The sequence below is a fragment of the Aulonocara stuartgranti genome (genome assembly GCF_965226115.1).
Source record: "Aulonocara stuartgranti genome assembly, chromosome: 13".
Lineage (NCBI taxonomy): Eukaryota > Metazoa > Chordata > Actinopteri > Cichliformes > Cichlidae > Aulonocara > Aulonocara stuartgranti.
In genome coordinates this window covers 10,387,794-10,414,882 of record NC_138949.1, presented here as the reverse complement: position 1 = coordinate 10,414,882, position 27,089 = coordinate 10,387,794, and the positions used below count along the sequence as shown (strand labels likewise).

The following is a 27,089-nucleotide window of genomic DNA, read 5'->3' as shown; positions in this document are numbered from 1 at the left end:
TCCTTTAATCATTCTTTATATCTGAGGAAACATTCATGTGTCTGTGTGTATTCATTGCTTCTGTTCCTTGCTCTCTCTCTCTCAGCTTTATGCAAATGAATCCATGTCGGATCATGTGGGATTTGCTCGCATCTTTATTGAACTAATCAATGAGAATGATAACCGCCCCATCTTCAGCAGACCCCTCTACAACATCAGCCTCCCTGAAAACACACCACCTGGTACATCGCTGCTGCGCATCCTGGTGAGTTTCTAAGTGAACCGCTGTGTGGTGTTTACACAGCTGGGAACGTGATAAATTACTCACAGAGTGGGGATTTATTCCTGGAGAGAAACTTAACATGGCTCCAAACAGATTACAATAAAACCTGGCTTGTACTAGTAACTTTTACAGGGCTTGCTTTATTGGGGATGAAATCTTGAAGTGTTTGTTTAGCCCACGTGACCCGGTACTCTCTTGAGACTTTCCCGTACGAGTAAGAATTTAATGTGACCCAAGCAAGGCAGTGCCTGAAACTGAAAAACACAAATGAAAAACGCAGTTACCTTCTCATCTACTATACTGGGCCACAGTTAACCAAATTACTGACAGCACAGTGGTTTAGGGAGAGAACAGTAGTGTGGTTAGTCCATATCATTGTTTGGGCCAGATAAAATTACCTTCAGAATTAAGATTTAAAGTTTCATATTACGCTAAACTTCTTTGATCTGTAACAAATTGAAGCATATTGTAGAAATGCCAGTTCTAATTGGATTGTTGTTATCAGAGGAGGTTAAGGTGTATTGCTTTTCATATTGTATTGAAATTACAGATGTCAATAATAATGGCATGACTCCATACAAAATAATGCAATTTAAGAATTGAGTTTAGGATATTTTTTTTATCATATGTTGCATTATTTATTTCCTCCATGTCTATCATTGTTATGTAGTTTCACATAGCTTGAAGTAGCTTTGTAGCTGCTCCACCTCATGATCTCAGGGTCCCACCATTTAGCACCTGCAGCCACTGCTTTAATCAGATGAGGAAACAAAAAAACAAAAGCATCTCTGACTGTCTCCTCATAAGTCTGCATTATTATTCATTACTAGTCATCGCTGTGATGAACGCCCACAATCCACTAGAAACATGTGCCAAAAACCACAGTGTGAAAATCAATAGTGTTTATAGACCAGTTGTTCATGAAACGGAGATTGCAGGGCCGTCTAATACCCAATAAGTATAGCTGGTGTTGGCCTCGTGCTGCAGCATGTGGTTTGCCTTGGAATCCTGATATCTGGCTGTGGGGAGTGAGTGGACTGTAAACAGAATGAAATGTGACGGCTTCAGTGAGGAATATACACTGGCATGACTGACAGAACTCGTATACCCTGTTAGATAAAGGTTTCGATTGTCTGACCTGTTATCAAACACACACAAAACTGCACTGATATAGACATTAGTCCTCTGAGATTGAGACGTAACATGCATTTTAAAGAGGCGTTTAATATAGTACACATTTCTAGGTGGGTTTTGAGACTGAGAAATAACAGACACATACACACCTACAGGGTACAGTATATACAGTATTTAATATTAAAGCTGTGGAGCTTATACTTTTGACGTCAGATGAAAGTCCATGACTGTCTGTACTCTTTGACCTTCTTTGGTCTTCACATGGTGCTTGGAAAGTATTTTCTGTTTCAGTTGGGATTCTTTCTTTTTTCTGCACTATGAAATTTTCTTTGCAAAGATGCAGATGGCGTCTCCTGTCTCTACAGAAATGAAAGAGCACTTGTCTCTGGCAAGAGAGGAATCCATTTGGTGCAGGTGTCCAACTCCAGGAAAAAGCAAACAGCTCCAGACTTGAATATTCCCACTGACATGTTGCAGCTCCTCTAAAATCTCTAGTCATCTATACGCTTTCATGTTTAGAGACTTCTACACATAGTCTGATGTCAGTAATACTACTTGATGGCCATTACAGTGCTTTTGCTGACTGGAATCGTGTTTTCTTCATCTTGCAAATTCTGTATCTGTGGTGAAGTTTGTGCTCTTTTGCTCTGTGGGGCCAAGGCTAAGTGGTAACTTTCCACTTGCTTTATTAATGATATTGCCACCTAGGTTTTAAAGAGCCGGGGAAATCTTGTTTCTAAGTTATTAGTTTTTGTTTTGATTCCACAAGGGAAGGCAATGCAACCTAGCCCAAGGACAGAGACTGGAGCAAGGATGTGTTTGGAAAAAAACACATTTTAATTTCCCTTTCGATAATAAAAGGAAAACAATCTGTAAATAGAAGGTAACCTGACTCGATAAAAGTCAATAAAAGTGACTAAAAAGAGTAAAACAGTTGAGCATTAAAATACTAAAGGAAAAGAAACTTAACTTGTCAAAAAAACTTTATTCATAAGATATACACATTAAAACAAATGAAATAAAATAAACTACACCAGCCTGACAAACATGCTGTTACAGCATAGTCCAGTCTGTGTTACTCTGTCCAAGATTTCAGATCAAAGCATGATCCTTTCCCATCCCCATATCAAACAGCCTGCCACAGACAGCAAACACACCTCTTCCCTCAACACTGTGCCTCCCTCCTGATACTACAACACTGGGCAGTGCTGTTGGTAAAACAGAGCTGCTGCAAACAACTCTGATACCGACACAGCTCCTAATCCCGAATGCCCCTCTGGAACTCCTGCTATCCCGACACTAGTCCAGCTGCTTTACAAAGAGTTGAAACAGGTTACTAACAGAGGTGTGCGAAGCTCTGGGCTCTGCCCTTTGGCTCCTCCAGATTTGACTATAGCATCTAGCTTTGGGTCTCGTTATGGTCGGTTAGTAATGGCAAGGTGTTTGTGGCAGCACATCTTCTACTTTGGCATCTTACGCTGGCATTCTCCATGTTCCTCTGCTTTAGGCTACTTATAATATCTCTGGGTATTGATCAGATCTCCCACCTATATCTCCATATTGCAGCTACTAAATGTTCCTCAGTGACCTGCCCCAGGCTGAAATCCTTGGCAGCTTTCTCTCACACTCTTTATTTAGGTCAATTTTACAGTCATTAAATCTGGCAGGTTATTAAAACTACACATATATCAATTAAAATCAAGACATCTAAAAACAAATAAAACCAACAACAAGCAGAAAAAAAAGCTAAAATGCTACAAGCACAAAATAAACAGGCAAAGGACATAAACCCAAATATTCTACCTTGTGACATCCCCCACCCCTTTAATGGTGGTATTTCCTAACACCTTAACCTTCATCAGCAGCTGCGCACCCTATCCCAGGTGGGGGGTTGCTCTAAGGCCACGTCCACACATAGATTTGAAAATGGCGTTTTCAAAACGCTCGGCGTCCACACTAGCGTTTTCAGTCATTTTCACGGAGTTGTGCGTCCACATTCCAGTACTGCACATGCGTGAAACGCAAGAAGATTCGACCTGCCTCATTTCTGTCTGCCATTTATTAGTGATGTGCGATACCACTGATTTCCTTTCCGATCCGATACCAAGTAAAATTCAGGGTGGTATCGACAAAAATGTAATGTTTCATTGTATTTCATAATACAATATTGTGGCATGCAGAGGAATCTTAACAAAGAAGCTCACAGAGAGATTGAGCTTGCTGTTCAACCCCAAACTGGTAGGGGGAGCTCTTTATTAAAACACTTGCCGGTGCTACAATGTGTCTCAGGGGTCAACAACAGCACAACAGAACTCACTCATGGTACAGCACTCTCTCTACAAAACAACAACTGTCAGTGACTTCATAATAATGTAACCATAAACAATAAAACAAAAACATCTAAACAGCAGCACATGTCCCAAGGCATAATGGGAGAGAACTAGCTGCTCCCCCAACATGCCACACAGCCCCCACCTGAGTGGTTAGCTGTCCCCAGCAACCAGCATGTCCATAGCAAAGTCTCTGGACTCAAGGGCTGATAGGGTGCCGGGCGATCACGAAGGAGTACGACCACCCTGTTCCATTTGACCAGCCACACCCTGTAGACCACGTCGGACAGCCTCTCCAGAACAGTGCAGGGTCCAACCCACTGGCTCATCAGTTTGGGGGAAAGCCCTTTCTTCCTTTCCGGGCTGTAGACCCACACATGCTGACCTGGCGAGAGTCCTTCCCCCTTGCAGCAGCTATCAGAAGCTCGCTTCTGCTGGGAGCCTGCGTCTCGGAGAGCCTGCCTGGTCAACTGGTGCACCTCCCATAGCCGGGCCAGGAGGTTGTGGAGGTAGTCCAACCCGGGGTCCCCGCACACTGGTCAGGGACTGCATAATAGGCCTCAGGCCACTTAGTGAAGTAGTCCATGGCAACCAGGATGTAGCGCTTCCCCTGGCCAGTGGTGGGGAAGGGTCCCAGGATGTCGACTCCGACCCACTCCATGGGAGCCCCCACCTGATACTGCTGCAAGGGGGCATGAGAGTGTTGGGAAGGCCCTTTCTGAGACGTGCAGGCATCACAGATGGACATGGAGCTCTACATCCTGGCGACACCTGGGCCAGTAGAACCGAGACCGAAGTCGCCGCAGAGTCTTGGTAACTCCAAAGTGTCCTGCCCCCGCCACACCATGGACCAGCTGGAGGACCCTGGACCGCAACTGTTGAGGTACCAAGAGCTGGAAGACCTCATGGTGACCCCCGGGAGCCTGCCAGCGGTGATAGAGGAGGCCGTTCCGGCTTGTGAGGTTAGCCCATTGGGAGTAGAAAGCCTTGGTCTTGAGGTCCAGTGCAGATACTTCTGGCCATGATGGTCTCTGACCGGCCCCAATCCAACACTGAACCTGTGAAAGGGCAGGGTCTTGGTTCTGGTCATGTTGCAGCTGTTTGGGATCCATGGCCTCCAGACCCTCAGTGTGCCCTGCAGCGGACTGGACCTGAAGACTGCTACAGTGCCCACCTGGAACAGAGTCATTCTCATGGCCACCCTGTGGTGACGCTATCACTAAAGTCATGCCCTCCTGGTCCTCCAGGTGTTGGCAGTACCTGCACTGTTCTTCCTCACAAGGACGTCGGGAGAGGGCATCTGCATTGGTGTGGAGACGTCCCGCCCGGTAACGAACCTCAAAGTGGTAATCTTACAACGTCTCCAACCACCGGGCTAGCTGTCCCTCCGGTTCTTTAAAGCTGAGCAGCCAAGTGAGGGATGCATGGTCTATGCACAGGAGGAACTTCTTCCCGTAGAGGTAGGGTCTGAAATGGCAGAGGCCCAGGATGATGGTCAGCAGCTCTCGACAGCCCCCACGCCCGTGTTGCTGGCATCGGTGTCCACGACAAAAGGAAGATGCAGGTCTGGGTAGGCTAGCACCGGTGCCTCAACCAGTGCAGATCGGAGCCAATCAAACGCCACAGCGCAGTCCTCACTCCAGTGGAACTCTCGGCCCTCCTGTGTGAGCCAGTGCAGGGGGCTTGCAATGGTAGCAAAGTCCTTGACAAAACGCCGGTAGTATGATGCCAGGCCAAGGAAGCTCCGCAACTCAGCAGTATTGCCTGGAATGGGCCAGTCCTTCACAGCAGCCACCTTCGCAGGATCAGTGGAAACCCCAGCTCTGCTGACAATGTGACCCAAAAAAGTCGTCCCCTTTCGGAAGAGGTGGCACTTTTTGAGGTGGAGACGAAGGCCAGCCTGGCGGATAGCATGGAAAACAGCAGTCAGGTTAGCCAAAGCTTTCTCGAAGTCTGTTGCTTGGACAAGGAGGTCATCCAGGTAGACCACACAGCGGTCGTGGGGAATGTAGAACCCTCTCCATTAGGTGCTCGAATGTGGCTGGGGCATTGCAGAGGCCGAAGGGCATCACCTTAAACTGCCATAGTCCCTGACCAATGGAGAAAGCAGTCTTTGGGCGGGCCTCTGGCGTCAGCTCCACCTGCCAGTAGCCACTGCGCTAATTGAGGGAATTGAACCAGCAGGACCCAGCAATGTCGTCATGGGCATCGTCAATCCAGGGCAATGGGTAGGAGTCCTTGCATGTGATGCTGTTGAGTAGACGATAGTCAACACAAAACTGCCAGGTACCATCCTTTTTCCGAAACAGTACGGCCGGGGCTTCCCAGGGGCTGTCTGAGGGTTCGATAATGCCCACCTCTGCCATTTCCCTGATCTTCTGCTCTGCTGCGGCACGCTTGGCAAGGGGAAGGCGACGAGGGCAGAGGCAGATGGGCCGTGCATCCCCAGTGTCAATGTCATGTTGTACCAGCCTGATTTGCATGCAGTCCGCATCTTTGGCTGCAAAGATGTCGGCAAACAAGTCGAGTATCTCCCACAGCTGCCGTTGCTGATCAGCCTGGAGACCCTCGCAGCTCCTCTGGTATAAGTCCTCGACAGCTTGCTTGGTCTCTGTGGACAGTTGCTGTACTGCTGGTGAAGGAGAGGCCCTTTCCACCGCCAGCGGCGACAGGTCCTCAGGCTTCCTGACACTGGCTGAAAAAGTGGAGGCAGGCAGCGGGACTTCCTTGGTGGTGTGGAGCTTCACAGCCTCCGTGCCCAGGTAAAGGATTCCTCTGGACACGTACCCTGTGGCCTCCCATTTGGCCAGCAGGTCCAGACCACTGATGCATTGGTCCTGGATGCCGGCTAGCCAGAACTGGTGGTCCACAGTGCAGTTAGCAACAGTCGCCAGGAGGGATCTTTCCCCCTTAACTTTGGCACGCTCCCCCGTGACTGTGGTGATGTGGAGCTGAGTAGGCTGCCAACCCTGCAGTCTTGGGCTGTCAGTACCAGGGAGGACTCCTGCCTGTACCAAGGAAAGCGTAGATCCAGTTTCTATCAGGGCTCTACAGGTGGTGCCAGCAAGGTCACAGTCCGGATACAGTCCCTGTGTCTGGCAAGCCAGCCAACCCGCAAGTGTGATTCGGAGGACAGATTGGTGGTGGGGGGGCAGTTCTTCCATTGTGCCACCCCGCCTTAGTTTAACGGCAGCTGGGGTGCCAGGCGTGCAATGTGGCCTGGTTCTCCACACCGATGGCAGTTGTCCCTGGATTAGCCACCTGCTGGCCTATTCCCTCGCCGAGATCGCCAGGGTGGTGTGATGGTGGTTTGGAGGGCCATCTCCTCCTGGTTGCTCCTTTTGTACTTCATTTGACACACTCGGTGACTTGTGCCAGGGCTGCGTGCACCTGAGCTGAGCACATGCTCCACTCTTTCTGCCTCAGTTAGAGCTGCTGCCAGGGTTTCCGGTGCATGCAGACGGATGTGCTCTTGTAGTCGTTTTGGCTGGAGACCCCGAACGAAAGCCTGGAGAGCAAGCTCTTCTTGTGCTGCAGCATCAAAACCAGGGTACCGTCTTCGTGCGTAAAGACGAAGGTCGGCAGCATAGGCACCCAGACTCTCCTCTTGTCTCCGTGGGCAGCTGGCAAGTTTATCTCAGGCATCATCTGCATGTGTACGGAGGCCAAGCCTGCTCCGCATTGCTCTGGCAACAGCAGGCCAACTTAAACACTCTTCTGGCTGAAGATCTGTGCAGATCTGCAGGGCCCTGCCTTCCAAGGTGAGGGCAACCTGGACAGCTGTCTCCTCTGTTGACCATCCATTTAGCTGAGCAGCCAGCTGTACCTGGATAAGGTAGGTCTCTGGAGGTGCCTCCCCATTATAGCGTGGCAGCTTCATGCTCCCCCAGACAGGAGCCCCTGGTGGCAGTGTCGGCTGTACTTGGTCCAGGAGGCATTGGCGTTGTCCCCCTCAGCTGCCAGCAATGAGGGTGTGCTGCTCCCAGGCATCACCCTGAGTGGAGGCTGGCTGGCTGCTCGTTGTCTTGGAGCCTGCAGCATGCCTTTGCAGCTCCGACAGCTTCCCAGTGGGCAGGGGTGTGAGGCTCCATCTGGTAAGCCCAACAGATCTTCCCCTGGCTGGTTTGCTGCTGCCCGGGGATCTCCCTACTTCTTTGGTTGTGCTCCATTCACTGCTTCCAGGCAGGTGATAAGCTCCTCAATCTTCCTCAGCTCCTCTTCCTCTTTCAAAATAGTGGCCATGCTCTTGGAAGCCCTCTTTTGACACCTATGTGGCATTCAGAGGAACCTTAACAAAGAAGCTCACAGAGAGATTGAACTTGCTGTTCAACCCCAAACTGGTAGGGGGAGCTCTATATTAAAACACTTGCCATTGCTACAGTGTGCCTCAGGGGTCAACAACAGCACAACAGAACTCACTCAGGGTACAGCACTCTCTCTACAAAACAACAACTGTCAGTGACTCTGCACCACAGCGTAAACACAACATTCAAGATAACAGTTAAAAGTAACGTAACCATAAACAATAAAACAAGAACATCTAAACAGCAGCACATGTCCCAAGGCATGATGGGAGAGAACTAGCTGCTCCCCCAACACGCCACAATATATAATTGTATTATGTAATTGTAGTAATAATAATATAAGTATATCGCTTCATAATGATTACAGGACATCAGACTACTGTACAGAATAATCATATAGAAATAAAAAAAAACTTGAAGTTGTGCACTGTTTAAACACGTTGCCTGCCTGCAGCATTAAAGGACTCCACGAGAGACGCCTGTCTCGCCCTAGCAGCACCTGTCCTCCTCCTCTTCACTTCGCCTCAACATAAGCTCATCATATTCTGTGATATGATTTACTCTGAGGTGTTTGACGAGGTTAGTGGCGTTGCCACAACACCTCACTGTCTTGCCACATGTATCGGAAACCGCGTCTTGGCTGTTTGTGGAGGTAAAATACGTCCACACATGACTCCGTTTACGCTCAGCCATTGTTCTGAGTGCACATGCCAGGGGCTGCGACACATTTATACAGCCGTATTTTGCATATGACTATGAAAGGCGTAAGAGGAAGTAGTTCCTTCAAATTTAGAAGATCCGAATGATATAGTTTCTTTCCACTGTGTTCCTGTTAATGATAAACTACAAATTTACCCCAAAGTACTAAAATATCGATATTTTAATATGAGAATCGATTCTAGAACATAAATTACTAGTATCGGAAGAATCGATATTTCAGTATCGATCCGCACACCACTTTCGTTTATTTACTTTCTGGCTCATTGAAACGTCACTGCAAAATTTTGAGGAAAAGCACCGAGTTTTTGTAAATGGACTAACAATGAGGTGGAATTGTTGCTGCGAGTAACACAAAAGTACAAAGTTGCAAAAGTGAGTGAGAATTAAGGAATTTGAAGAAAAGCTATCTGAAGCTTGTACAAACTGATATTAATCTTTAATAGGGCTGTCAAAATTGAGAGCAAACAAAATTGCTGTATAATGCCCACTGCTATCTTTGTTTAATTGGTCACATGACTGCATCACATTGCTAAAATGCGTCATCGTTTTCAAAAGTCTCCGTTTTCGCTGCCCACACTGCAACGTGAAAGCACCGTCTTCAAATGTATTCGTTTTCAAGAGCGTTTTCAAAACGCTGCATTTTCCTTCGGGGAAAACGTTATCTCAGTGTGGACGGGAGGCCAAAACTGAGAGAAAACGTGTGGACGTAGCCTAAGTTTGGGCCAGTGAAATGCTGAGGTTCTCGTACCGTCTCTATGAGCTACAAAGGAGGAAGTCGTCCAGAAATAATCAAATGTGGCCTGCCTCAGACATCTGCTGTTAAGGCTCAGCCACTGGGACAACACAGAATTTCTATTTCTGTTCATCAGCTACACTCTTTGAGATGACAAAGAAAAGACCTGTGCCTTACAGTCATTAAACTGTTTATTGTGGGCAGCAGCTTTTGCCATCTGCTGTCGAAATATATATATATATATATATATATATATATATATATATATATATATATATATATATATGATTTTTATTTTATTTATTAGTTATTAGTTTATTCGTTTTTGTTTTGGGTCCACAGGGGAGAGCAGCGCAACCTAGCCCAAGGACAGAGATGGGAGCACCAATATTAACTAAAGAATTTATTTTATTTTTCCCCACAATAATACACGAACAACAATCTGTATAAAGAATATATTTAAAGTCCAAAGGGAAGCAACAATTTTTTTTTTTGAAAAGATACATTTTTATATTAATACAATGAAATGAAATTAAACTACACCAGTCTAAGGAGCAAGATGTTACTACACAATCCAGTCTTTATTACTGTGTTCAAGACTTTAGACCAACTGGCCGTTCCCAAAGCTCAATCCTTTCCAGTTCCCATATCAAACAGCTGAGCCACAGCCAGCAAGCAGTCCTCTGTGGTGCGATGGTTATGTCGGAAATATAAGGAGGCCCAGACGGTTCTGGGTAATGTTATTTTTGTTGTACTAGGGACTAAAGTTGTGCACAATGATGGATGCTTGTGCCAGGATACTGGATCTCTATGATTTCCCATGAGTTTAAATGGTAAGGAAACATGGTGTGACAAGTGGGATAGTATATACCGGCGTTTGGAAAAGCCTGGGTGAGATCGCAGACAATGGAGTTAGAGCAGCTGCAGGGCGTGGATAAGGCCCCGTTTCCAGGCCAAGTGTGACACTCGGCTAAAGCCACCAGAGCCTTTTGACTTCAGCAAACATTAGAAATGGGTGAAATGGAGTAGATAGTTTGAGTGTTTTCAGCAAGCTAGTAATCTCCACACAACATCAGAAGACAACCAGGTAAACATTCAGTCATGTACTGCATGGGTGATGAAGCGGACGCCAAGAGGAGGGGCTGAACTTGTCTGTCAGTATGCTACGGTGAGAGATGGACTCCACAGCTTTTTTATTGGCAAAACAAATGTGGTATATGAAAAATCATCCTTTAACTTGAGAAAACAAGGAGAAAATGAAACTGTGGACTCATCTGTTACTGATTTATATTCTTTGGCAGAACGCTGCAATTATGTTGCATGTTTCATGATGAGCTAATCAAAGACAGGCTGGTTCTAGGATATAAAGATATACACGTGGGTGGGATACTGTGGGAAAAAGAGAGACATGCTTGTTAGATAGCGTTATGAGCAGAGATAAACATCTTCACGAGAAGAAGAAACTCAATAAGAGGGGAAAAAAGCCCAGCCAGTAACATGTATAGACTAGTAGACTGTCTAAATGCTAGAAATGTGGAAAAGTCCCTCAGACCCCAAAAGTGGAGTGTCCAGCAAACTGTTCGATCTGCCATTATAAAAGAGTGTGTGCCTCATCAAGAGCAGTGTATAAGGTTCAGGAAGAAGACAACATATTCCTTGGCATCTGCACTCTTCTCTGCTCAGCATACCTGTTGTTGAGGTGCTAGGCCTGGTAGCTCAAGTAGTTAGTGTCAGCCTAGAGACGCTGAAGAACAAATATTTGAAGGTGTGCAATGGTCTTGGTCTGAGGTAGCACCTATTTACCGTCAAACTGAAACCCAGTGCTATGCTGTTCTCTTTAAAGACCCCACAATGGATTCCCTTATCACTAACTCTGAAAGCCAAGAAAGACCTAGAGTGAATGGAGAAGACTGGAGTAAGGAGAGTTGATGAACCACTGGATAGCAGTATGATGGTGGTGTCTAAAAAGACAAGTGATCCTTACATATGTGTTGACTTCACTAAGCTCACTGAGTCTTGACTGTAACATGGGTCTTTTGTAAATCCCTCTAGCTAAAGAGTTTGCTAAACCAACAACCTTTATGACATCACTTGGCCCCTATTCTAAAAGAGCATGATGTCAGAGGTTGTTGTAGGTCTGGATGGATTAATGTGTCACATAAATGATGTTGTGATTTTAGAGTGTCCACGGGAAGATTCTTGTATAATATATTGGCACAGGCATGAAGAGGGCATACCTGGTCATTGCTGTAAGTTTAAGAAACACAGTCCTCAGTGGTCTACATAAGGGACATCTATGAGTAGCCAAATTCAGGGCACGTGCAGTGGAGTATATGACAGTCTAGCTTGAGTCAGCAACTGAATGAACTAGTTTTGAAAATAAAACTTGCACTGAGGAGCATGCTAACCACAGAGACCCACTGCTCCCGGCAGATCACCCGGAGAGACCCTGCCAAGACCTGGAGGCAGATCTGTTTACACTGAAAGGGAAAATGTACTTGCTGGGAGTGGTACAGCAGATTGCCTTTCACAACTAACTGGAAATACTGCAAAATCTAAGATACTGTCATAACAGGCTATGTTTGGAAAAATATAGCAATCCACAGAACCTAAAAATCTCCTGCCACATTCTTTCTGCTAGACATGCTATGACATCAAATGCAGAGACCCTGGTTCCATGTACTGAAGGGTCAGAGCTTGACCCTTTGGGGCCTGTAGGTTTTTTGGTGGTTGTTCCATTGAACAGGTGTGTTTGCTGTGCATCCTCTTGGGATCTGGGATAGCTAAGGTTACTCGGGTCGTTGGTTTGGATGCTTTTGTGTTCTGCAACACTTTCCTAAGCAGTTCTAGAGTGCCTTGTCCAGCATTAGGGAGGCTAGGGATTCAAACACTGTGTTAGGTGGAGTGAGCATAAGTAAAATGAATCTCTTGCACTAAGGTTTCCCAGCAGACCATTGGATTGTAGCAGAATGACCAGGAATTAGTCCCCTCACCTGTTACTGTTTTTCCCCTGTGATTGTATGGCTGGTCAATGTATATATGCATGGACACATCAATCTCTCTGAACACCCTCAAGGTCAACACAAGATGCCTACAGATGGTGTAACCCTGGGCACATCACTGTAAAAGAGCAACTCTGCAGCAGAGACATTGAGCTGTTAGCCGTTAGCATGCGTCCGTACTACCTGCCCCGGGAGTTCTCGCATGTTATCGCGATAACAGCGTATGTCCCCCCCTCGGCCAACGCGGATGCAGCCTGTGACTCTCTCCACTCTGTGGTCAGCAGACTGCAAACACAATCACCGAGAGCCCTTCTCATAATATCAGGGGACTTCAATCATGCCTCACTGGACTCCACACTGCCCACCTTCACCCAGTATGTGGCCTGCCCAACCAGAGTCAATAAAACACTGGACTTACTGTATGCCAATGCAGAAGAGGCATACAGTTCATCACCTCTCCCTCCCCTGGGCAGATCTGATCACAACCTGGTGCACCTTGTCCCTGGGTATGAGCCCTTAGTGCGCAGGGAGCCACCAGCCACCCGCACAGTACAGAGATGGTCAGAGGAGAGCGAGGAGGCTCTTAAGGATTGTTTTGAGTCGACTGTGTGGGAGGTGATTTGTGATGACCACGGTGAGGACATCGACAGCCTTACTACATGCATTACTGACTATATAAACTTCTGTGTGGATAACACTGTACCTACCAGGACTGTACGGTGTTTCTCCAACAACAAACCTTGGATTACCCCAGAAATTAAAACCGTCCTCAAGCAGAAGAGGAGGGCCTTCAAATCCAGAGACAAAGAGGAGTTGAAAAGGGTGCAGAGAGAGCTGAGGGGACTGATAAGGAATGGGAAGGAGAGCTACAGGCAGAAGATGGAGAACCAGCTTCAACAAAACAACGTTGGTGAAGTCTGGAGAGGCCTCAGAACCATCTCGGGCCACAAACAGCAGAACTCTCTGCCTGGGAGGGATGTGAGATGGGCAAATGAACTGAATCATTTCTTCAACAGATTTGACTCAGCCATGAGGCAGTCTGCAACATCGGCTGCAGACTCACCCACCCCCACTGCTGCTGTTCCACCTCAGACACTTCACACCTCCTCTATTCACCCTGCTCACTCCCCCCCACCCCCAACAACAGCATCCAATACACACTCAACACAAGGCTCCAGCCTGTCTCTCTCAACCACCCAGGTTAGGAGGGAACTGAGGAGGATTAATGGCAAGAAGGCAGCGGGTCCAGATGGCATCAGCTCGAGGGTTGTCAGGTCCTGCGCGGACCAACTGTGTGGGGTGATGGAGCACCTCTTCAACCTGAGCCTGAGGTTGGGAAGAGTCCCACAGCTCTGGAAAACCTCCTGTGTTGTACCAGTGCCAAAGACTTCACGCCCCAAGGACCTCAACAGCTACAGGCCGGTGGCTCTGACATCCCACCTGATGAAGACCCTGGAGCGGTTGGTCCTGGCTCAGCTTCGGCGCCTAACAAGCTCATCACTGGACCCACTTCAGTTTGCCTACCAGCCTGGCATTGGAGCGGATGATGCCGTCATTCACCTCCTACATCGTTCCCTCGCTCACCTGGAGACCGCTGGAAGCACTGTGAGAATCATGTTCTTTGATTTCTCCAGTGCCTTCAACACTATTCTTCCCTCGGTTCTAAAGGACAAGCTGGTGAACTCTGGAGTGGACCATCACCTCACTACCTGGATCCTGGACTACCTCACCGACCGACCACAGTATGTGAGGACTCAGGGCTGTGTGTCGGACAGGGTCGTCTGCAGTACGGGGGCCCCACAGGGAACGGTTCTGGCTCCGTTCCTCTTCACCATCTACACTGCAGACTTCTCCCACAATTCCACCCAGTGCTTCCTGCAGAAGTTCTCTGATGACTCTGCAATAGTCGGCCTCATCACTGATGGGGACGACAAGGAGTACAGAGGTCTGACCCAAGACTTTGTGGACTGGTGCCAGCTGAACTACCTCCAGATCAACGCCAGTAAAACCAAGGAACTGGTGGTAGACTTCCGCAGGCACAAGCATTCTCCACTGCAACCACTGAACATCCAAGGTATGGACATTGAGGCTGTGGACAGCTACAGGTACCTTGGTGTTCATCTGAACAATAGACTGGACTGGACTCATAACTCAGACGCCCTCTACAGGAAAGGGCAGAGCAGGCTGTACCTGCTGCGGAGACTCAGGTCGTTTGGAGTGGAGGGCCCACTCCTGAAGAAATTCTATGACTCTGTTGTGGCTTCTGCTATCTTTTATGGCGTGGTCTGCTGGGGCGGCAGCATCTCTGCTGGGGACAGGAAGAGACTGAACAGGGTGATCCGAAGGGCCAGCTCTGTTCTAGGATGCCCTCTGGACCCAGTGGAGGTGGTGAGTGACAGGAGAACGGCAGCTAAGCTGTCATCCCTGATGGACAACATCTCCCACCCCATGCAGCAGACTGTGACAGCACTGAGCAGCTCCTTCAGTGGGAGACTGCGGCACCCACGGTGTGGGACGGAGAGATTTCGCAGGTCTTTCCTCCCCACTGCTGTCAGACTCCATAATAAAGACTTTAACTGATCAAGCACACACATCCATACATATGCAATAATACTAAGTGCAATAATCCTTTCTGTCATCGTTGTATTTTTACTCAGTTGTATATAGTATTTGTATTTGTATTCTATTTTTATCTTATTGTATATTTATTTTATTTTATTCTACTGTATATAGTATTTTATTTTATTTTATTCTATTCTGTACAGTTGTGTACTGTATTTATTCTTATTGTATTCTAATTTTTGCCTCATAACTTTTGCACTGTCCACTTCCTGCTGTGACAAAACAAATTTCCCACGTGTGGGACTAATAAAGGTTATCTTATCTTATCTTATCTTATCTTATCTTATCTAAAACCAAAGTCCTTATTTATTTTTGGCTCTTCTCTATTTTCTTTTCTGTAAGACTCATATTAATAATCTGTTTGTATAGATTTGTTTACCTATGTGGGTTTGTCATAATGTAGTTAATTAGTAATTTAGACAGTAAGTTAGAGTGGTTGTGATCCAGTGAAAAACACCGATAGTGTTTATTTTCATGCTGGAGTCGGAGCAAACAAGCTTCGTCTGCCTCGCGTGTGTTTGTGTGAATGATAACATATTTATTTTGGCTCTGGCAGTGCATGTATTTATAAAATAAGTGATAATATGTCCAAAGTGAGGCACAAGAAGATGTTAAATCCATCAAGCTGTTGTTTCTGGTTCGTAATGTTCAAAGAGAAAATAAAGGGGAGAAAGGATAAATAAGCTCATGATCCTTTTGTAAAATGTAATGAATCATATGTCTTTAAATGAATATTCTGTTCTGGCCATAAATTTTAAAGTGCAGGAATTCAAAAGTGGCCTAGGCTATATTCATCTTATGCTAGAACACTTCAAATTCCACTCAAGTCGGTCTGTACCAGGTAAAATAATAACCTACCTTGTCTATCACCTGACTGTTAAGGTCAAATTATCCTGATCCCCAAGCACAGAAAATCATGCTGAGATGGAACATTAGTTGTGAATAAATTAATTCATAAAGACCTTTGCTAGTGTTTCACTTATTACATTTTTACTTAACATTGATATTTTATAGCTCTATGCAACTGTGCTGTTAATTGTTGCTGGACTTGTTTATACAGCAGTTGCATTGTCATTTTTCTGATACTCTGCATACCTGTCTCAGTCTTTACCAGCAGTTGCTGGAGTTGTGCCCCTGGTATCACAGTATAACCAGGCTAGACTGAACTCACAGTGCTCTCTGTCAGGTGGCTGTAAAATGCAACAGATGGTGGTCAAATTATGTTTTTGTACCAAACAGAAGGATAACTCCTTCATTCTTAATCAGTGTACCCTGGTGGGCCATCTTCAAAATGCAGCCGCAAACACACAGGCACACATACTTACACATTGTGCTAGAAACTACTGAACACACATATAGGTAAATAAGTGTTTGACAAGATTATTTACTGCATTGTTGGTTTGCATTATTCCCCTCTTGGTCAGAACCAAGTAAGTGGTTTCTCCTTATTTCCAAACTTTAAGATAAAATGAGGTAATCACATATTAGAATATGTGAAAATTAGTACATATGTGAAAAAATAAATAATATGATACCTTTATGTTTTTATATCAGCACATGATTAAAAAAATTGTTTGGGTCTTACCACGTTCAAAAATGACTTAAATAGAGCCGTAGATGAACAACATGACATGTTACAATGTCATTATTTATTTAACAAAAACTAAGCCAAAATGCAGAAGCAGTGTGTGAAAAACTAATTACACCCTAGTAGCAGCAATAACTTGGAGTAATCACTTTCTTTTAATACTTTATTAGGCTCACATTGTTGTGGAGGAATTCTTTCTCACTCTTCTTTGCCACGTTGCTTCAGTTTATTAAGTTTTGTGGGCATTCGTTTATGCACACTTTCCTTGAGGTAGAGGTCTGGACTTTGACTGGGCCATTTCAGCACCTTGATTCTGTTTTTCTTTTCTTTCTTTTTTTCCACCCAGTGGCTCTGTTGTAGATTTGCTGCTAAACTTGGGATCATTGACATGTTGCGTGAAGTCATTTCATCCAAGCTTTAACTGTCGGACAGATGGCCTCAGATTTGATACTAGGGTACTGTGGTATACAGAGGCGTATGTGGTTATCTCGGTGACTGGAAGGTTCCCAGGTTGCCTCTCCATTTTTGTTTAATGGTTGTTAAATAAGTAATGACCCAGTTTAATATGTCATGTGTTGTTATTCATCTGAACGTGTATTTAACTAATTTTAAGACCTGGTAAGGACCAACTGAGTTTACACGTGGTCATCATCTCATTGGCCAGGCCTCGTTGGTCAGGCAGGCGGTGTGGACACGCAAAGTTTTGAATGCAATAACTCAAGAACCAGGCAACATAGGATTTTGAAATTGATACCATAGGTGTGTCTTCTAGGAGGCTGTTGGGTACCTGCAGTGTAGTGCAGTTTTGTTATCATGTATATCATAGATATACCTTAAGATAATCATGTTAAGTGATACACCAACATTATGCCCACCTGCCTAATGTAGCGCTGGTCCCCATTTTGCTGCTAAACCTACTCTGACTCATCAAGGCACAGACTCCACGAGACCCCTGAAGTTGTGTTGTGCTGTCTGGCACCAAGATGTTAGCAACAGATCCTGTAAGTCCAAATGGATTGGACATGTTCGTCCAGCCCAGCTATTCTGTTTCCATAAAAAGGAGCACTAATGTTTACGTAGGTGGTAATGTCAAAAAGTCTCAAGGTAATATTTAAATGGATGTCAGGGCCCAAGGTTTCCCAGCAGACCATTGCTCAATGGTCCAGTTCACGCTACCTGAATGGCTTGCCTTCTTCCCATAATGCATCCTGGTGCCAGGTGTTCCCTAGTAACACACACGCACCCAGCCATTCCCTAGATGTAAAAAAAAAAACATGACTCAGGCGAGGCCACCTTCTTCCATTGCTCTGTTGTCCAGTTCAGATGCTCATGTGCTCACTCTTGGTAAATGGCCTGCATTTGTATAGCGCTTTTCTAGTCCATAGGACCCCAAAGCGCTTTACACTACATTCAGTCATCCACCCATTCACACACTGGCGATAGCAAGCTACATTGTAGCCACAGCTGCCCTGGGGCGCACTGACAGAGGCGAGGCTGCCGGACACAGGCGCCACCGGGCCCTCTGACCACCACCAGTAGGCAAACACGGGGTTAGTATCTTGCCCAAGGATATTTGGCATGCAGCCAGGATGCAGCCTGGGATCGAACCACCGATCTTCTGATTAGTGGCTGACCTGCTCTGCCACCTGAGCTACAGCCTCCCGTGTTGATGCTTTCAACACGGGAACCCCGACTGGTCTGTGGCATGGCAGCCCCACAAACAACAAACTGTGGTACACTGTTTGTTGTGTACTGTCAGAATGGACACTGTATAGTTTTAGCAATCTGAGCTACAGTAGCTTGTCTGTTGGGTTGAACCCCCTGGTTCACCCTTCGCTCCCCATGTACACAAATGAGCCTTGGTTGCCCATGAACCTGTGGCTCATCCATCAGTGTTCTGTCATTGGACTACTTTAGATAGATACTGACTACAGCAGACTGGGAACATCCCACAAGAGCTGCAGTTTTGGAGATGCTCTGACCAAGTTGTGAAGCCATTACTATTTGACTTACTACTTGTGCTTTTGTTTTCCTGCTTTTAAAGGATCAACTTTGAGGACAAAATGTTCATTAGCTCACTAATATATCCCACCCGCTAATAGGTGCCATGATGAAGAGATAATCAGTGTTATTCACTTCACCTCTAAGTGGCCATAGTGTGATACCTGATTGGTGTATCAGCCAGCTAATTTACATAATTTTAAGGAACATCATAAATGTCCGAAAAATTCACTGATCCATACAGTCTTTGTATTTGTATCTACCTGAATATGTGCCCGCCTAGGGACTCAACAATAATAATGTTAACCTGGCTTTAAGCATCATTTAAGCTTTTTAGAAAGCTCTTGTCATTATATGACAGCAATGAGGTAATATCATTATACTGAAAAGAAGAAAAGCTTTTTTTTAGACAATCATGATGCCTGGATTAGTATCGGAGTTGAATCTGCTCTTTTATTGGTCAAAAAAAGGCTCATTCAGTTTGAAAACATTTTTGCTATTGCAATAAAGTGAGAAATTACCCTCTGTAATGCTGTAGGACAGTCTGGATCTGCCATGTAGGAACAACAATAACAGGGAGGATCGTCCAGTCAAGATTCATCCCCTACTTTTTTACTACATAGAGACTGATAGTAGTTTCTCTCTTGCTTGTTGTGTTGTTGTGCTTCCTAAGAATGAAAATGTTTTTGTATCTGTGTAGCATATTAATACTGTGCTGAAAGTGGCTTGTATGTAAAGAGGGCGGGTAATTCTTTATACCTATGCTAATTGAATGTATGCATGTTGGTTCCTAGTTGTTTAAAAAAAGAAAAGAAGTGCCAAACAGCCAATCTGAAATGCTTTTTTTGGGTTAATATTCATAGCTCATCTGATCAGAGCTTATGCACAATGTTAGTAAATGCATTACTCAGTGTCCGCTCCTGCATCCCCGTGGACACTTATGCTTAACATACCAGCGCGCACTGATACACAGACACAAACACACACACACATGCGCAAAAGCAGCGGCTCTTTAATATTTATGGTCTGCAGCATTACTTATCATTATAAATATTTATTGTGATTTACTCTTTTGTCTGGGTCTTTTTCTCTCTCTCCCTCTCTCGCTCTGTTCTTCTGTCTGTTCCTTACCCTGGGGAAACCAAGCAGCTGCTCGTATCAGTGAATCACTGTGATTTTTTTTTCCTCTCCTTGGGTTTCAGAAAATCTGCCTTTTTCATTTCTTATTTATCGTATGCCCTCAGTTCTTGTTGTTTTTTCCTCTTTTTCTGTTTTACCATTAGATTGCTAATGGTTTTCAGGTGTTGCTCTGATTCGCTCTGTGATTCTTTGCCCATTTCTGCTTGGATGACGTTCTCTAGTGCTCGTGCTTTCTATCCACCGAGCACTGAAAATATGCACATTATGCATACTGGAGTTTGCCTTCCCCCTTCTCTCCTCGTATAGTTGGTATTAGCGGCTTTCTCCTTCTGTCTTGTAACCTTCCCGTGATGTGTGTTTTACAAGTTCTGTGCAGATGCTCTGCGTTTTAAGGCACAGTGATAAATGCCTCAAGTGGGTGGTTTTAAATTACAGTTGCAGATGAACCCACCGCTACTGTTTAGACAGGCGTTTTTTAGGGTAATAGTCACAACAGCAATTATAATTCATTATTGTAATAAAAGGGGTGAAAACCAGCTCTCTCCTGCTACTGAATGCTCATACAGAGTTTCTGTTAATAATGGGGCCCTCATCATGGGTGTCCTGACATTGTGAAATGGGCTGTGAATGGGAGTCCGGCGCAGAGGGTGAATCGACAGACGCTGAGAGTTATGAAAAGCGAGTGCTTTCCAGGAGTTGGTACACTATAAGCTCCCGTTCCAGTTTGATTTCTATGTTGGCTCATTTTTATCTGGACAATATTGAAATATTTGTTAAGAACTGGAAGCTTTTGGTCACAGGAGGTGTTAAAATTACAAGTGATGTTTAGTCAGAGCATTAGCTGGTCTATAAAATGTGAAAATAATGTATCTTTAATACAAGACTCAAGAAAAAGGTTTCAAATTAACATATTTTTAGCTTAAATTCTATGATGCTCACTTTACATTTATATAAATCACTACTGAAAATCTAAAAGTACTTTTGGTTTGTTTGTTTGTTCGCATTTTTCTGCTGTTGCCATTGTCATTGTGTAATTTGTTGACCTCAGTTCTACTACTTTTATTTATAGACACATTTTTGTCTTTCCCTTTGCATACATCACCTTTGTAGAGTTTTCTTTACTCTTTATCGTGTCTCTACATCCTCCCTGTTCTTGTGTTAATGTCATTCCTTCATCACTGAGGCCAGAGGAACACAGGGAGACAGAGGAGGGGAAATCAAGACCTGCTGGTAAAGTGAAGCTGCCAGACGCTGAGAACTGCATTAAGCTCAAACTCTGTCTATAGCTTATGCCCACACTAGAGTCATCTCTCTTTCTCTGTCTTACTCCTCGCTTCTCTTCTCACTTTCACAGACTTCTTTTCCAGAGGTCTACATATGGAAAATGATAAAGTGGCTACATATTCATGCAAAGACAGAATTTATCTTGCAAGCTGCCACAGTGTGCCGTGAAAACATCCCCTCCTCTTTGTTGGAGACATTGTTAGAAAAGCGTTAAACTTTTATCTCTTTCTCGTTCCCGTTGTCTTGCTGTTATCTGGGTGGTCAGGAGATAATAGAAGCAGGCAGTTCAATCCTGTCGGCAGGCGGCGGTTGCTTTGAGCACCCCCACCTGCTTGTTAATGGTTTGAAGAAATAAAGCAGTCGTAAATGTACACTCGCCATCTTCATTGCACTAAAGTGTCTGCCATGAAAAACACACACAGACACACACACACAGCTCCCATCAACCCCAAGCAGGTGCTCTAGGTCACAGCTGGAGAGAGGAGCGGTCAGTCTTAGTGCGATCCGAGGAGGGGAGGTGTATTTCATTTCAGTTTTGCTGTTGGGGTTTGAGTTTTGTGTCTTATCGCACAGCTTCGTGTGTCCGATATGAAAGTGAAGAAGAATGTATAAAATTCACTCATTAGCTCAGTCACAGGAGTGTTGAGTCAGTAGATGTTCAGGATATGTGATCATTAATTGGACACATGTCTGAATAGCCCCGACGTGGTATCTGAGTTTCTGTGCTTTTTCCAGGCTGCTGCTCTGCTGAGTCTTGCTCTGTAGAATTGATCAGAGACACAGACAGGCTCTATACGGTCCCATGTTAGTTTGTGGGCATAGAAACAGAGATCTGAGTGAAAGCCAACACCTGTTTATTTAATTAAATTATTTAAATTACATTTAAATTATTTAATTCACTTTTTCACACGTCTTCGGTTGGAATGTGACTTGTTGACTTGTCCCCTGTCAGTTATGTTGATGTTAATTTACAGAATAATTAAGTCAGCTCGCCAATTTTTTTTAAATCCATGTTCTTTAGAGGATTGTTAAAGGATGGAATTACATTGTTCTGTAACTTAAAACAACTTAAATTAAATAATGTTAATAATGCACCTATATGTATGATGAAACAGCTTTAGTTTGATTTTGTTTCTCCTGTCTGCAGTAGCATTGCATCCATCCATCCATCCAACCATTTACTTCTGCTTATACAATTTCAAGTTCCAGAAAGCAGCATTCAAGTTGAACAAAGCAATTCAGTGTTCCCCAAACTTTGTAGTGTAAGTTCACTTACATTACTCCACCAATGCACAACACAGGAAACACTGGCTTTAATTAAGCTTTTAATGTCAATTAGATCTGATTAATTTAGACCACTACAGCCTGCATTAATCTGTTCATTAAAGAAGTTGCGTAATGTTGATTGTGGAGTTCCTAAACTTTAGCAAGGGCATCTTCACTTATTATGTGGACCACATGGCCATATCAAAAGATATTACCATGTGACATGTGTATACAGTATTTCAAAGCAATTTAATCACTTCTGACTGCTGGTTTGTAAGTTTGTTGCTGATGATTAACAAGCAGAGCTGTTGTGACAGAATTCTTTTAATGAAGTATATTTTGACAGTTAGTGAAGTACGGTTCACCATCGCCATTTTATTTTGAAAAAGGATGCGTCATGCGATCTGACTGTGAAACCGACACTACACGCTTACTGCCTAACAACGTGATAAATGAGCCTGAGGTTACAGACAAGGAAGCCGATGGCCGTTTTACCAAAGACTTGTATACCACCCTTTTTGCATCCAGAGGACTCACTACCTGCTGGTCATTTTAAAAAAAAGTGCAGTTTTAAGACACCTTGTACTGGTTTTACGTCTCAGACCTGAAAATACCTCTGTCTTTTATTTATAACTATATATAACTATGTCCATTTTTCACTTTACTTATGTATAGAAAAATAGACATGGATGTTAAATTATCATGTTTTTTTTATTTTAATTATATATCGTATATAGTGAGATGGCAAAAGAGGTTCTTCTTCGTCTTCTTTGTAAGCGCCATATTCATTGTGTAAAACAAAAGGCACAAATTTACACTAAAAACTGTTTAGCACTATCTATTCACAAAGAACATTGTACATGTAACGTACTGTACGTGTACTGATTTAAGTATTCACAATGATGTAGGAGTGTTTGATTAAATGATTGTTCTCTGGGCCTTAATTCTTACGTAGCATTTATGAATGTTAATCTATGATTTTGCCACAATCAGTAGTGTGGAAACCTAACCAGAGCAGAGGAACCCAAGTTCAGGACGATAACCTTGTGGACCGCCTCCTCCACAGTCACTCTCACAGACTGGACAGCTTTACTTTTACTGTTTATGTGCACATGTGGGTCCGCATTTGCTATCCCTTCTTTGTGGTTGTGTTTAGGTGTGCAACACTGAGACAGAGGAGGTTGTCTGTGTTGGGACTGGGGGTCATCTCTATTTTGACAGCATGCTTTGACAGGCAGTAATTGGTTTCCTTTTCCATGCCTCCAAAGCTCCTGCAGAAAAAGCAATTTTGGTAGCCAATCAATTCAAATTTTAGCTCACTCAAGATAGAGAAGCCCGTGCAGCTTTAACCTCCTCGCTAAGGAAAACGGCCCTGCAAACCCCCACTCCCTCAATCCCAGCCCTAACTTACACACATACGCACACAGACTAGCCTTGTCTCTCAGCCATCCTTGAGGGGAAGCTCTCATTTCCGTTTTCTCTTGAAAGCAATTGAGTGTAATAATAGCTGTTTATACTGTAAATGGTTTGGGTGCATTTTTACCTCAAAACTGAATGAACCTATGAATCTCTGTCCATGTGTATCCTTCTCACATGTTCACAAACATATGCGCACACATACACACACCATCCAATACAAAATACAAAGGTAAATACACAGGTACTCACACACACACAGAACTGTGTTTGCCTACTGGCTCTGCCCCTGTGATGTGAAGAAACACATCATTTAACCAAACTGGTCAACTGAGAACTAATTTCTTCTTTGTAGTTACTGCCTGAGGACCCTAGGGTTTGCAGAGTTTATAGTGGCAATCAGCAGCACTGTGACTCTTTGTGCAGAAACTTCTTAACAATTTAGTTTGGACTCTGATCAGGACGCTGACTCTGATACCTCAGTGCCCTCCTCCTCAGCGCTGTTACAGTCTAGGCCCGGTATTTATCAGTACATCTGCACCATAGTCTGTACACAGTAGTAGAACACAGTAGTGATATACCTAAAGTGTTTTGTGCTATCCTGGTATACAGCATTCACTTACCAGAATGCCTCCTTTACAGTTTATTTTTTTTCTTTTTGAGTTTTTCTCTTTTCAGTTATTTCAGTGGCTCCCTAAAAAGTCGTGTTTCATGAATCCATTAGCATGAAAACTATTTATCCGCGTGAACCATCACTGCACTTTAAATGGTGGTTGTAATTGTCTGCTAGGATTTTAGTCACATTAGTAAGGCACATTGCCCAGCTTTATTTCCATGTCATTTCTTTCCTCATTAAGTCCTACGCTCACTCTCTCCCTGTGCACCCCACCTCAACTTTTCTATCACCTCCAACTCACTGACTAAGAAAGAAGTTTAAGCTGCCATGGCAACGAGGGGCAAGTGCATAATACACTGGTGTCAATGATTCCGATTCCCAGGATGCTAAGTGGCTGCAAAATCCCTCTGCCAACCAGTCTCTGCCGTCCATCTGCTGAGGGCCTTCTGTGGCTAAAGTTGAAAGTCTTTGACATACAGTTGGCAAAGTGACTGGACCATGGCGATTGTTTGGCTGGTGAATGACTGGACGGGAGTGGATGCCGTCTACCTCTCTTCATTTCTCTTTCTCCCTGCCTGTCTCTCGCTCTGCCCCGTCTGTCTGTCTGTCGTAGCGAGAGCAGTTCGGCTGTAGCAGCAGAAGCGACATTGGCTCCCAGGCTGGGCTCGGGCTCCTGTCACTGCCTCGATAGCTGTCACGCTAACACCCCTGCCACTATCATTGGAGCACTTATGGGCCTGTCACTCACCTGGGAGCAAAGGGAGGGAGGGAGGCACCGAGGGCCAAGGGTGTGCTAAGGGAGATACGTGCAGGAGAGGGGAGAACGTGGAAAGGCGCTCGGATGCAGGGAGGAAAGTGAGGAAAAGACAGCAGGCAAAAGGGGAAGATAGTGGAGAAGGGATGGGCTGGAATGCAAAGACGGAGAAGGGGGGGGCAGCCAGCTGAGCGGCATTAAATGATGAAGTCATTCAGACTCAATAGATGAAAACTCAAAGGTTAACATTAGAACCTGACTGGATTTCCAAACACTCCGTTTGTATTTAGCAACCCGCTCTCTACTTGTTCAGCAGGATGTGCTCCATTACACTTGACAACTGAGAAAGGGCCGTTCGGACATTAAAAAGAAACATCGATTTGCCATCCCGGACAATGTACTCGAAGCTCTGTGAAATTACAAGCTTCAGCTAAACAGCATAGGGTAATTTTTAGAAGGAAGTGGAAAACACATTGATAGCTGCAGCTATCCGCGCTCACAAGGACATGTCACAGCTGCGTTCCAGAAAAAAAAAGCACACACTCTGGACACACACGTGTACGCAGAGGTCCACATAATAAGGTCGGTATCGGGGCATCACTGAATCACAGAGACCAGCACTGTGGTTGACAGAGCAGGCTGCAGACACGTTTGAGTCTGGCCCTTCAACTGACTGTAGAGGCACTCAAGTGAAACTCTATTACAACACCCTCTCCAGCCTCGATCCATCAGCGCCAACACAACGCCAGTTCACGTGTACACAAGCAGGCGTGTGTGTTTGTGTGTGTTTTTTCAAAGACAGATTGCTTTAATGTGGCATTTCATTAAGCACAAGATTTCTAAAAGTGTTGCTCTTTCTATGGTATTTCTTCTGACACCCCTTTTATCTGCAAAACTTATGACAGCAATTGTTGTTGCTTTTAAGGCAACTGCGGGTCATGCGGGTGAGGAAAATGTATCACTCCTCCCATCAGACTTAATCCAATCAACACCTTTGGAGCGTGAAGCATGGCTTTCATGTTTTATCAGAGAGTCATAGACAGCTGTTAGAGTGAGAAATTTAGGAAAAGGAGCAAAGTGCAGTCATGACAAGTGAGCTCATGCTGCCCCACACTTCAACACAGACAGGCACAAATGTATGCAGAGGAATAGCATAACAGATACATTGTCTCGAATGGGATGAATATTTCATGGCTGGTTTGTGAAAAAAAAAGATTATAATGTGTCTTTGCTATCATGTCGCAAAAGTTCAACATTAACTTCCCTTCCTAATTGGCTACAGCACAGAAAATCAAGGTACACAGACACATGGCACAAAACTTTTTTTTCCACATGAAAATAGTTTAGCCAAATGATGCTTGAAATTGAAAGTGACTCAAAAGTTAAAGTGGATGAGAAGCAAAAAAAAAAAAAAAAGTCAGGATAAAAAATTTAAATCGACAAACGACAGGAACTGAACATACTGTAAAACTTTACTGGGAAGCAAATAAACAAAAATAAACATGATTTTAAATGTGTGTCTTCTTTTTGTTTTTTGGGGTTTTTGCCCGTCTAGGCCACAGACGGAGATGCAGGCACTTTTGGGATTGTGCGGTACTACTTCACTGATGAGCCAGACCAGTAAGACACAGCTACACACACACACTCACTTACACATAGTCAATCAGTCCACACACACAAAAACACACACACAAACACATTAATTTTTCATTTATTTGGCCCCTTGTTAACAATTGTACCGCACTGTTTCTGGCACACAGCATCACCAGAGACAGCTGAGCTACAACAATGTCTGGCGCTTATCTCAACGTCTGCTCTTTTCAGGCCACAAACACCTAGAAAAACTAACACTCACATAATTCACTCATTAATAATCGCCAGTGTTTTAAAAGACCACCATTACTGTGGCTTCCTATA

General features: G+C 44.5%; 1 protein-coding gene across 1 annotated transcript in view; it reads left to right on the top strand.

The window, feature by feature from the left end:
* cdh23 (cadherin-related 23) overlaps positions 1 to 27,089 on the top strand; it is a 196,456-nt gene that overhangs the window by 112,460 nt on the left and 56,907 nt on the right. The window contains exons 13-14 of the mRNA XM_082556277.1: positions 86 to 244; positions 26,728 to 26,792. Of these exons, the coding sequence (XP_082412403.1) occupies positions 86 to 244; positions 26,728 to 26,792 (224 nt within the window). The remainder of the gene's footprint in view (positions 1 to 85; positions 245 to 26,727; positions 26,793 to 27,089) is intronic.